The sequence below is a fragment of the Perca fluviatilis genome, chromosome 18, assembly GCF_010015445.1.
Source record: "Perca fluviatilis chromosome 18, GENO_Pfluv_1.0, whole genome shotgun sequence".
NCBI classification, from domain to species: domain Eukaryota; kingdom Metazoa; phylum Chordata; class Actinopteri; order Perciformes; family Percidae; genus Perca; species Perca fluviatilis.
Window position 1 is genome coordinate 31,275,752 of NC_053129.1, and position 13,115 is coordinate 31,288,866.

General features: G+C 45.6%; 1 protein-coding gene across 3 annotated transcripts in view; it reads left to right on the plus strand.

Moving 5' to 3' along the window:
- Positions 1–13,115, plus strand: part of hivep2a (HIVEP zinc finger 2a) — a 140,330-nt gene that overhangs the window by 106,685 nt on the left and 20,530 nt on the right. For all 3 annotated transcript variants that reach the window (XM_039781208.1, XM_039781206.1, XM_039781205.1), the window contains 5 exons: positions 7,713–7,785; positions 7,900–9,240; positions 9,579–11,458; positions 11,659–11,919; positions 12,608–12,776. In XM_039781208.1, coding sequence (XP_039637142.1) covers positions 8,250–9,240; positions 9,579–11,458; positions 11,659–11,919; positions 12,608–12,776 — 3,301 coding nt within the window. In that variant the 5' untranslated portion in view covers positions 7,713–7,785; positions 7,900–8,249. The remainder of the gene's footprint in view (positions 1–7,712; positions 7,786–7,899; positions 9,241–9,578; positions 11,459–11,658; positions 11,920–12,607; positions 12,777–13,115) is intronic.

Genomic DNA, 13,115 nt, shown 5'->3' on the forward strand with positions numbered 1-13,115 from the left:
AATATGTTCTGTTCTTTCTTACATAATCTACATGCTGTCATCTCGTGAATTGTGAATATTGTTTTATTTAATTTAGGCAGAGGTCCATCTTGGGCTTTCCCCTTCTCCTCTGCACATTATGTCTGATGTTTAACTTGTGGAAAATGTATATTAGTATAACTCAATAAATATATACATAAATAAATGATGAGGTGCCCAGGAACTGGCCTGCTTCCAGACCTCTGTACCACTGCCCACATCAGCAATTCAAATAAGTCTCATCTCAGAGCTTTGTTGGGCCAGAGCCAGAAACATAGTGTCGGAAAAATGGCAACAAAGTGTGGATGAGACCTCATTGCCAGACAAACGCCTCCAATTTTTTTCACCCAAAGTGAAAACATAAAGGCTATTGGCAAGAATCTGGCGATACGATATGTATCACGATACATGGGTCACGATTCAATATATTGCAATATATTTCAATACTGTGCGTAAGGCGATATATTGGGATATTTTTTTTTAATATAATTTTAGAAAAACTAATATTTAAAAACAGACATGATGTTCATAAAAGTCAAAGAAGTTTACTTTAGGTAAACAATTCAGTCCACAGACAATCAAACTGCCAGTTTTGGATTGTGGTTCCCAGGTTATTAGTAAGCTAATTTGTATATGCTAAAGTAGGCTAAAGGTCAGCCATAGCTACATTGTTAGCTTCTAGCAAAAAGTCAGGCACTGTTAGGCACTGCTAGGCACTGTTAGGCACTGTTAGGCACTGCTAGGCACTGTTAGGTACTGCTAGGCACTGTTAGGTACTGCTAGGCACTGTTAGGCACTGTTAGGCACTGCTAGGCACTGTTAGGCACTGTTAGGCACTGTTAGGCACTGCTAGGCACTGTTAGGCACTGCTAGGCACTGTTAGGCACTGTTAGGCACTGTTAGGCACTGCTAGGCACTGTTAGGTACTGCTAGGCACTGTTAGGCACTGTTAGGCACTGCTAGGCACTGCTAGGCACTGTTAGGTACTGCTAGGCACTGTTAGGTACTGCTAGTAACTGTTAGGTACTGGTAGGCACTGTTAGGCACTGCTAGGCACTGTTAGGCACTGCTAGGCACTGTTAGGCACTGATAGGCACTGCTAGGCACTGCTAAGCACTGTTAGGCACTGCTAGGCACTACTAGGCCCTGCTAAGCACTGTTAGGCCCTACTAGGCACTGTTAGGCACTGCTAGGCACTACTAGGCCCTGCTAAGCACTGTTAGGCACTGCTAGGCACTGCGAGGACACTAGTGGTGCGTCTCAGCATAGCCATCTAGCGGTAGGGGGTTTAAACACAACATAAACGTGAACCGCTGTCTTACGTGAATATTTTTTAACGTTTAAAAGAAAAGAAAAAACGATATTGCCTTTTTGAAAATCAATACAGTATTGCAAAATAAAATATCGCGATACTCAAGTGTATCGATTTCTTCTTACACCCCTACTATTCGGTCTGATTATAGGTGGAAGTAGGACAGTTGGAAAACCTGGTTAATATGCCGGGAGATGGACCAATTCCCCATGCGCACTTAAACACATACACACACACGCACACACTCACACTTTCTTCAGTCCAGCTTATTGTTCCAGGAACTCCTGTCTCCCTCCAGGTAAAACAAAGGTAGAGTTTTAATGGATGTGTGTGTGGTTGCGGTCCAGTTGGGGCCAAACAGAGCAGAGCCAAAAAAACAAACACGCTGCCAGCTGCCCTCCATCGCCTCTCTCTCTCTCTCTCTCTCTCTCTCTCTCTCTCTCTCTCTCTCTCTCTCTCTCTCTCTCTCTCTCTCCTGCCTGTATAAAGTGGTTAATCACTGAATGGAAACCATTAGTAACATGTTTAAATAATTTACACAGTGTCTGACCACCCAAAGCACCAGAACACTTCGCCTACCACTCAGAAATACGAACCCGGCCTTTTGTGTGTGTGTGTGTGTGTGTGTGTGTGTGTGTGTGTGTGTCTGTGTGTGTGTGTGTGTGTGTGTGTGTGTGTGTGTGTGTCTGTGTGTGTGAGTCTGATCCGTGCATACATGTCCTCGGTATACGATAGTGGTGGTACAGTCACCTGATATCAGCTGGCATGACTCTCATTCTCACCGGCTACGTCCCGTTTCAAAGCACACATTACCTCACCTGAGTCCTTCGTACATCTGCTTAGTCCTCTCCCAAAATCTGCACAGTTGAGGTCCCTTTGTTGTGTCATTGTGTTCCCCAGTTTGTATTCTCATTGCCTTTTTTTTTTCAGTCTTTGTTACCTCATCTCGGCAGTGTCTATCTGGTTTCAGTCTCTTTGTGTGTCCTTGTTCCCTCATAATGTGTCCTTCTTTCTTAGCCTTGTTCCCTTTCTTGGGTGTGTCTTTCCTTTTCACTTGTCCTCTTCTTGTTCTGCTCTTGTAGTCTTTTTCTTTCCTCTTCTCTTCATCATTTTCTCCTTTGTCTTGCATGTTCCCTTATTCTTATTTCCATTTCCACTCCTTAATTCTTACCTTTAATTGTTTCCCCTCTTGTGTTCTTGTTCTTTCTTCTGTAACTTAATTTCCCCCCTTTTATCTCCTTTTTCCTTCCGCTGCATCCTTTATACTTATTCCCTAAGTGCATTATTTCTGCTTCATCCAGTGTCCCTTGTTCTCTTTCCTAGTGTCCCTCTCCCCTTTACTCTGACTACTTGCCTCCTCATGTCTTCTCCTGTATCATTCTTTCCTTTCTGTTTGCCTGTTTATTTGTGTTCTGCTTATGGTTTTATGATTCAAATATATATTGCGCTGCACATGGAAAAGAGTGACAGACAGGGCAAGACAAAGACATACGCCCACAGACACACAACGATACTTTCTCTCTGTTTTTGTGTCACAGGAATTCCAACAATTCTGGTTGGTATGCAGCACCCCGGCGAGCCAATTTAAGAATAACTAGCCACCACACACACACACACTCACACACACACACACACACACACACACACACACACACACACACACACACACAAAACACACGTCACCAGAAGCCAGCTCTCTGCCCTCGTCTGGGCCTTTCATTGAAAGTAAATGAGAGGCTTATCTACTGCATATCTGAACAAGACACTGTAGGAGAGGGATTATTGGTTGTGTGTGTGTGTGTGTGTGTGTGTGTGTGTGTGTGTGTGTGTGTGTGTATCAGAGAGCGATGAATGCATCACAACCCTGATCTGAAACACACATACACACACACACACACACACACACACATACTGATATTGAGACAAGGAGGAATGGGGATTTGCACAAATGTTGATCTATTATCTTGTCGTTTTTGGCAACATCATTCCCGACTGTCAGTCCACTGAGGCTGAGATGAAATGAAGTGAAAGAGAGAGACAGAGAGGGAGAGAAGGAGAGACAGAGAGAAGGAGAGGGAGAGAGAGAGAGAGAGAGAGAGAGAGAGAGAGAGAGCCTTCAGCCCAATAAGGATTGAACAGCCTCCCACACACTTCATAAAGCACCACACACTCTCACACACACATACGCACACACACAGCCTTTTGTTCGTACTGCATGGTTAATGCCCACACAGTATTCATACCTCCAGGGTTTGGGCATACGTGTGTGTGTGTGTGTGTGTGTGTGTGTGTGTGTGTGTGTGTGTGTGTGTGTGTGTGTGTGTGTGTGTGTGTGTGTGTGTGTGTGTGTGTGTGTGTGTGTGTGTGTGTGTGTGTGTGTGTGTGTACGAATGTACTTGTACGTACCTGCACGCACCTGAGTTCTCTTGAATCTCTTGTGTATCAACTCGTTTCCATGTAACATCTGCATCGTCAAGCAAGCACAAGAGGTCTGACGAAAGTTGGGATGCTGAGACACGGTCGAGGAGGAACGGAAACCAAACGATAAGCAAGACAAAATTGATTCTGCAAAGAGCCCGAAGCTTGGAACAAGAACATTTTATTTGCTAACATTTTGATTCAACAAGTAGGCTATCTTTCCTCCTCGTGGTATTGAATAATTAAGGCTGCATGTCAAGCCTCGAAACCTTTTCTTTTTTTCTTTTTGTTACTGACCAACATGTGGTTTTGTATCGAAAGATGACATTACAAGTCTGTTCAGATTTGTAACATTGTTTACTCATTCTTTGACCAGATAGATTCTTGATTTTAATACATTTTGCCATTTTTTTTTTTTTATTTTCATCCAAGCAAAGTGCTCGTACCAGCTGCTTCTACTTTGACAACATTCAAAAACATTGCCTTCTTTTCTTTAATGAAAAAAAAAGAGGGCTTTTGGGGCATCCTAGAAAATCCCCAAATGTGATTTGAGTGCTCAGATCCCAATGCCCCGTGAATGTTTCCCTGCAGTCCCGCCTTGTGTTTAGAACTGCCTGCTTGTGATTGGATCATTCAGGACACGCTGTAGTGCTGGGATCATTCAGCGTGCCTACACACGGACACAAAAAGAATCTAAGAAAGGGTATAAAACACCACATAGATCTATTTCCACGTCTACGAAAACTGATCCGATCTCTGCCCCGTTACGTTAAGTAACTCCGGTTATTTAAAGAGCTCTGATAAATCACTTTGTGTGAGCATTTGAGTGTGTGTGTGTGTGTGTGTGTGTGTGTGTGCCTAAATATTTTTAGCCTCTGAGCATAGCCTCTGAACGCGCCTCTGTTTTTGACCTACCTACAACTCGGGGGTCTCGTCATGCCCTTTGCCAGCCTACACACACAAACACACGCTCGTACACACACACACACACACAACTGGCATGCACACTTCCCACGCTCATACACACTCACACACCAGTAGAGCTATGTCTCTCCCACGCACAGGAACTGGTGCAGGTTGTGTCGGTGCCTGGTATGAATAAAGCTTTATGTAAGCCATTCACTACGTGCTCCCACTCACTCTGCTGCCTGCGACCATTCAACACTTTTTTTTTATTACGATACCAGTCAACCTTAAGTAAGGTTAAACTGGAGTTTAACTAAGAATTATCTGCATGTTTTAGGGTCACACTCCCTGCTGGGTTATTATGTGTGTATGTGTGTCAGGAGGTCAGACAGATGTCGAGGTGTGTGTGTGTGTGTGTGTGATAACAGAGGGTAAAGCTGCGAGCCTAAATGGCAGCAAGAGTTACAGTAAGTGTTTGAATTTTTTAGCTTTTCTAGCCAGAAATCAAGTAATCAGGACGCTACATGCGGCTGTTTTTGAAATGACAAAGAGGTTGAACTTTCATTGGTGAGTCCAGCTTTCATTGTGTATATATTTTACTCTCAAGTCGGTCGCTCAAAGTCATCTCGGGTATGCGAAAATGAGCTCTTTCAAAAGGCTACAGCCGGCAGCAGACATGTTTGGTCAAATGTGTGGCATTGGAAATAGGAAGGATGAGAGAGACATTTTCAAACAAATCCAGTCATTTCGGGTTAAAGCTATGTTGAAATGAGCTACATTTCAAACGAAGAAAAGCCTCCAAACCATCATTCTACATACAACCACGGTCCTGGATGGCTACCAGAGGGAACACAAATATATTTCTTCTGTTACAAATTGTTATGAATGCCGAAATGTCTGGGTGTACCTCTTAACAGCAAATCCGGGATCAGAACACGTGACACGTTATTGGGTTTATGCTCCGGATGTGACTTCCATTTCTTCCTGTGGGCGCCAGATGATAGGACGCATGGAATAAAGCACCGCCAGGGCTGTCCTCGTTTAAAGAAACTCTTAGTCGACTAACACGTATGATTTTATCCACTAACCGCTGAGTTGATTTTATCGAAAGATCCGAGATTCTCCGCAAAGAATCATGCTAAAGCACCACTGTAAATCTTGTGTTTACAGAGATGTGCGCATGAGCGTTCAGCATGAAAAAAGCTTTAAAAAATGACTAATAGACAAATAATTCTAAGGCCAAAATGACTGATTAGTCGACTAATCTACTGAAAGGGGACAGCCCGCCCTAAAAAACACTTAGAATGAATGAATTAAGGAGGAAACATTACATTTTTAAACGAAAAAGATGTCTGTTGTTATATATATATATACACGTCTAGTGCTGCATCTGTAGACTAACACTAAACCAGACTGTATTCCAATCCAAACTTTCCATGGCCTCATTGTTAACCTTCTGAAACTAAGCTTCTGTTCTATTTCCTCTTCTGTCTGCGCGGGGCATCCGATATGTGCTACAGGCGTTAACTGACACATAAGCCATGACGCTACGATACTGGTGTGTTTCACCCTTAAGGGAATAGTACCACACGCCTCACTGTTAGTACCAACTTAAGCTCTAAGTCATCACCACTGTCAGCTGACCGTCCTACTAGCCAATCAGCCTTCAGAGTTTGATGCCAAACTGAAAACCTGTTGTTTCTAACAGTCCTTTGGGTTTCAGACCACATTCTTGCACTCTTAACACCATGGAAAACATCAAAATATGACCCAGGTCTGAGCTAATGTTTTGTGTGTGTGTGTGTGTGTGTGTGTGTGTGTGTGTGTGTGTGTGTGTGTGTGTGTGTGTGTGTGTGTGTGTGTGTGTGTGTGTATGTGTGAAAAACACAAGGTAGCCCAAAGTTAACATTCCTGCTTCTAAAAATACAGCATGTTTTCCTCAATTGCTATTTTTAGATGTCACGTTGGGCCCCCAGACACACACGTCATCGAGGCCTTCTTACCAGCACTTTGGCCGCACTGTGTGTGTGTGTGTCTGTGTGTGTGTGTGTGTGTGTGTGTGTGTGTGTGTGTGTGTGTTGTGTGTGTGTCGCAACAGAGTGCGAGGGAGGTTGTTTAAACCCTGAGATGAGGAAATACAAAGCAAAAATGCAACTTCAGCGTGTGTGTGTGTGTGTGTGTGTGTGTGTGTGTGTGTGTGTGTGTGTGTGTGTGTGTGTGTGTGTGTGTGTGTGTAAAACAGTAGTAAAGTGTGTCTGTGCTCTGCGGCTCTCTGCTGTCAGGTGTTGGTGTGGTTGAGAAACGTTAAACAACGGAAACACACACATACTGTGCCTACTGCAGTGTTTGCAGTGCACTTGCAATGCCTGCAAGTACCGTATCTGCGTATGTGTGTGTGTGTGTGTGTGTGTGTGTGTGTGTGTGTGTGTGTGTGTGTGTGTGTGTGTGTGTGTGTGTGTGTGTGTTCTCTAGTTTGCTTTTTGAGCGACCAAGTAGATCAAACTATAACATCCACAGAGGAAGGAATGGTGCTAGCGCTGATAGGTGCTCCGCTCTCTTGACTTGGCCTTTTTGGGCGCCTACACACATTATGACACTCCGACGTCACTTCCACATCGCTATTTATAAGCCTTTGTGTCTTTTTAGGAACAGCGTGGGTTTGCTTTGCATCGTTGACTCACTGAGTGGAAGGAGGAGGGAGGGCGGGAGGGAAGGAGGGAGGGAGGGAGGAAGCGGTGGAAAAGGCAAAAAGCACAGATGGATTCCAGTGTGAAAAAACTAAGTGAGCAATCACTGACATTTACATCCGCACATCAGGCACTTGACAACTTCATGAGTCCTCTCTGTACAATAGTACAGTATACAGCATTGTGTTGCACTTAGCAGCCAAAATGTTACATCTTATTGTACAAGGTTTCATCACAAAACCAACTTATGGTAAGAGGGAGACATCGGGCTGTAGGTTAACTTGTCATCTGTACCATCATTGAGCTTTGGATTGTTTTAATGGATAATTTTGCATAACAAATGGCTTTTTCTCTCTTTTGTTTTGGTGCAGGTCTTTTGGTGAGAAAACTGGAAGACTTTTGAAGCTAAAGAAAGGATCTACAAGCACTTTTCCTTATAGAAAAGTTAGTATTTACCCTTTGATAATACTCAATATGTTGTTTACCTTGATTTACTGTTAACTTAAAATGCATTTGAGAAGTCCACAAACATGTTTCTTCTCTTTGTGTCCTCTCCAGATCACTCAAGGAATCTTCTGTCGTTTGATGAACTGGACAGAGACCAACGCACAGCAACATTAGTGTTTACAAAATGGCAAAAGGAGAGAAACATTTCTGATGTTATCCACTAAAGCTCCCCTTTTATTTCCACTTCCTGATTCCTGTTTCCAGCCTGGCTTTACAATCAGTCTATTTCAGCAATGGACGGGTACTTCCTGTTTCTGTGAACTTGTTGGCAGCCCTCAAAGGTTCAGCTATCATGCCTGGTAGTCGTGGGACCTTGTAACCCTCCAGAACCCGCCCTCCCAACTCCCCCACCACCCCCCTCTCTCCTCCCTCTTCTAAACCCACAGAAGAGCTTCACGAAAATGGAGGCCCGTGAATCAGCTGCCGCGGGGCAGAGATGCTCAAATAAGGAACCAGCGAAGGAGAAGGCGCTTCTGCAAAGAAAGTGGGCGTCCGAGCCCTCTGCTACCACCAAACGAAGCACTTTTGCTGACCCGGAGGCAAAACACCGTGAGAGTTTGCCTTGTGGTGCCACGGGGGGATCAGCACCCCAGCAGAAGTACGCAATCCAGGGGAATTCTAGGAAGCTGCTAACTGGACCTTCTGCAGTTGGGGCCATGGGAGGCCCGCCATCTCAAGACCCCCAAGGGCCCTTTCCTCAGGGGTTCCCAAGGGGATACTCCTACCAGCTCGGCCAGCCGTACCCTCAGCACCCCCAAACTGAGCGATTCCTCTCAGGAGCCAAACCCCAGCCAGGTCTAGAGCCTCATGCCTGGCCATTTGCTGGCCAGTTGCCCTCGGATGACCTGTACCCTGTAGGACACCCAGGACACACTCATCCTCACGGGGCTGGGGGAGGGAGGTTTCCCCGCCAGAAATCTCCCAGTTTACCCAGCTCCTTCGGACAGTATTCTCAGTCAGGCCCTGAGCCTGGAGAGGAGGGCTATAGCAAAAAAGAGCAGAAGCCGAAAAAGCCCGGTAAGTACATCTGTCACTACTGTGGACGAGCTTGTGCCAAGCCCAGCGTCTTGAAGAAGCACATCCGCTCACATACTGGTGAGAGGCCATATCCTTGTGTACCCTGTGGCTTTTCCTTCAAAACCAAGAGCAACCTTTACAAGCATCGCAAGTCTCACGCTCATGCCATCAAGGCTGGACTCGTACCATTTTCAGAGCTAGCTGTGGCCCGCAGCGGGGACATGGACCAGGCATCCCCAGTGGGCGAGGCCGAGGCCCACTCAGATGGAGAGCAGAGTACCGACACAGATGAGGAAGGTGTGGAGGGCTCCACCATGCTGACGGACAAAGATAGTCCCATCCCGCAGATCCCCTTTGACGCTGACAAGAATACAGGTCATCTTAAAATGTTCTCGTCTCAGTGAAATCAATAGATGTTAATGTTTTGAATGCATAAACTACTGCTTGGTATGGACTATTTTTTCTTAATAATTCAAACCTGAAAAAGCCAAAAAAATATGTACTGTATATATTTTGTCAATTTTTTAAAAGGTGCCAGTTTACAACAATTTAGATTGTTCATTTAGATTTTTACTTTTTTATTGTATGCTGACTAAATCTGTTCAACTGCACTCATGCACTACACATGTCTTATTTTTTGTGTAAAAAAATACTGTTTATTTGTTCTCTACTTTACTTCTGTATATCATGCTCTACTCTTTCTCACTGCGCAGGTGGTGTGGAACCAGCATATGCAGACTCAGCTGAAGAGCTGCCGGTCGGGTCTATAAAAGTGCCTATCCTTATTGTCCCAAAGCCTGGGGGAGTCCCCTCCACAGGGATGGAGTGCCCACCCTTTCAGGACATAAAGGGGTCACACCACATGTTCTCATCACATGCTGCCGGGAGAGCGCGCTCACTGGATGACTCCCCTACCATCAAAGAACGTTTGGCCCTGAGGCTGAATGAGAAAAAAGGTCAGGAGTCTGACTCTGCCATGACCCAGTCCCTGAACCTCCTCAGTCCTCACAGCAAAGGCAGCACAGACTCTGGCTACTTTTCACGCTCTGAGAGTGCAGATCAGCAGATCAGCCCTCCAAATACTAATGTAAAGACGTACGAAGAGATTATGTTTGGTCGGACTTGGTACTACCGACCCAACTCCAGATCCCGACAGTCTATCACAGTGGGCATGGCAGGGGCGGACCCCAGCCTAGCTAGCTTAAAGCAACCAGGTGCTATTCTAGACATGGGGAAGATAGCTGAGGATCCCATCTGTTTCAGAGGTGATGTAGGAATCTCTGGAGATCCCAAGCAATATCCAACAGGACCCTGTCAAAGCAGTACAGGCCTTCTGGAGCCTCCATCGGACTCTGGGACCCTCATTAGGAGTAACTCCATGCCAACTTCTTCCCCTCCTAACCTTAGCGTCCCCCCAGCGATTCGAGGCAGCCACTCTTTCGATGAGATGATGACAACGGATGATGTGTTTTACCCACCAGGGCGCAGACTCAGGAGACAGGCTGCATTCGAGCATTCGGCCAATGAAGCCCATGTAGGAGAGGCTGAGGGCTATGGACACATGCCCAAGAATTTAGCTTCATCTTTGGGTATGAAGATTGCTGAGCGCAACCCAGGAGTCCAGGAGCACATTGCCTACAGCCCACATGATACTAAAGTTAGCATGTCAGAAATAGCCACAAGAAAAAGGAGGAAAGAGAAGAGTGTTGGGGATGAAGAGGACAGCCCTGGGCACGACAGTAGCTGTAGCGGTTCAGTGGAGATGATAGGGGACTATGAGTTTAAAAAAGGTAGTTTTGATGGGTCGAGAGGCACCCCAACGGGGAAAGGCTCTCTTTACAGCGCTCACAGCCAGTCTGACAGCTTTGATACCTGTGCCAGTATATGCTCTGAGGACAATGTACTGTTTCCTGACTCTGAGGGCAGGAAGACAGCTGGGAATGTCATATCAGTCATCCAGCACACCAACTCCCTCAGCCGGCCAAATTCCTTTGAGAAGTCAGAGTCCTTTGAGCAGCCAGGATATCAGCCCTCAGATAAAGCTCCATCTAGCCAGTACTCCGAACAGTCCGACACAGAGATCTTTGAAGATGCTCTGAGTCCTGAATCTGCCCTACTGAGGACAGAGAGCATGGAGCAGCAGCTGCAAAGTGACAGTGACCTGGCGTCCCTCTCATCTTCGTCAGCCGCAGCATCGCCTGGCCAGCCTTATCACATCCCACACAAGCTGGTCCGACAACCCAACATCCAGGTTCCTGAGATCAGGGTGACGGAGGAGCCAGATAAGCCTGAGAAAGATGCAGAAGCTTCGATGACCAAGGAGCCGGAGAAGCAGCTGCAGCATGTGGAGGAGTTCCAGCTGCCACAGAGGAGTGACACACTCGCCCAGATGCCATCGGAAAAGCTCCCGCCCAAGAAGAAGAGGCTGCGCCTGGCAGATATGGAGCACTCATCAGGGGAATCAAGCTTTGAGTCAACCTGCACCAGCCTTTCTCGCAGCCCCAGTCAGGAGAGCAACCTGTCCCACTCCTCTTCCTTCTCCATGTCCTTTGATAGAGAGGAAGGCCTCAAGTCTGTCTCACCCACCAAACAGGTACTCTATTTATCTTTTTAAGTTTCTTAATGACCCCTACAGGAGCCCTAGTAGCACTGGTCCTACAAAGGTTAAAGGACATTATCATTATGTTATATACCGGTAATAGATCTCATTGGCTATGTTGCGCAGCGCCTATAATATACAGCATGCTCCCAATAAGGCCAAATGTAACACTTTTCTTTGTGATTTTGAACCAGGATGACTCGTTGGCATCTGGTGGTGGACCTAAGCAGTCGGAGTTCCTGACGGTACCTGGCAGTGGTCATTCCAGCCACCACCAGCAGAGGGAGATGAGAAGGTCTTCATCGGAGCAGGCGCCATGCACGCTGCCCACAGAGTTGCCTGAAATGCGCAGCAAATCATTTGACTATGGGAGCTTGTCCTCCTCCAGACAGGGAGAGATATACTCCAGTGCCTCTGCGATGAAAGAACGCCGGCGTGGATATCTTGTCCGACAGGTAGCATAAAAATATCCCTACTATTGTAATTCTTAAAAAACAATGGACTGGGAGTTCTAGTTTGTCACTTAGAACCCCAGGTGTTGATTGTCCTTTAGATTGAGCACCTATGTTCCGTGACCTAGATGGTAGAAAGAAAAGGGGGCTCAGTAAGGACCAAGGCGCCACTAGAAAGTGGTGTCTTGGCACATCCACTATCATTTCACTATCTGGTTTCAGGATCTCTCACGCATTCTTTAAAGAGCGGAGTTTTTTAAACCAGATAGTGAAATGGTCCGTGCTTCAAGCTGTAGCGATAAATATGACAGGAATATTATTTTAGTTAGATTTTATTTAAGAGATTTATTTGAATGTTTTTTTTTTCACTTATTTATCTCTCTCTCTCTCTCACTTATGTCCAGCTTGGTGGATCATTGAGTATTAGTATCAGATTTGAAGTTCTTGTATCCATTTTAAGTATGTTTTTATAGCTGTGTATCATAATGAATGTCATATTATTGCTGCGAAACAAATCTACCTACGGGTACAAATAAAATAACCTGAACCTGAACATCCAGCTACTTCATCCAAATTTAACCTATCCCTGCACCTACACTAAGGATTATATACTGTACTGAATAAGTATCACAACATTTCATTTCATAATTACTGACCAACTCGACTTCCCTGCTTACACTACATTTGACAGGCATCCCTGAGTGTTTATCCAGAGGCAGTCGTCCAGGAACCAGGGGGTGCTGAGATGTCAATCAAACAGGAGAGTCTGGAACATGGGCCATGGCCTGGCCCAACAGGATCCCCCCACAGCAGCAGCGATGTAGCCAGCAGAACCAAGAGAGCTGGCAGTAGCGCTGGTGGTAAGCCTTGCATTACAGCAAATACAACTGTGTTGTTGAATAATCTATAGTTGCTTAATCATTTGTGATGCTTTCCCAAACCTTTCAGTCAAATTGCAGACAACATGTTGGGGTGTTTCTCGACTAACCCTAACCCTCAATGGAAGTCCCTGTTACCATGGAAATGTTTACCGCACCCGCGAACCTGTGAACGCTAGATCGAGCTTCTACCATAGAAGTCTATGATCGTTTCTGTACACAGTCTTGTACCTTTGCCTTTTGTGATGTTTTCAAAATTTGATTTTGCGCCGAATCAAATGTCTCGTAGCTGATTGCCTTGGTTCCAGGGTTAAAACTCTT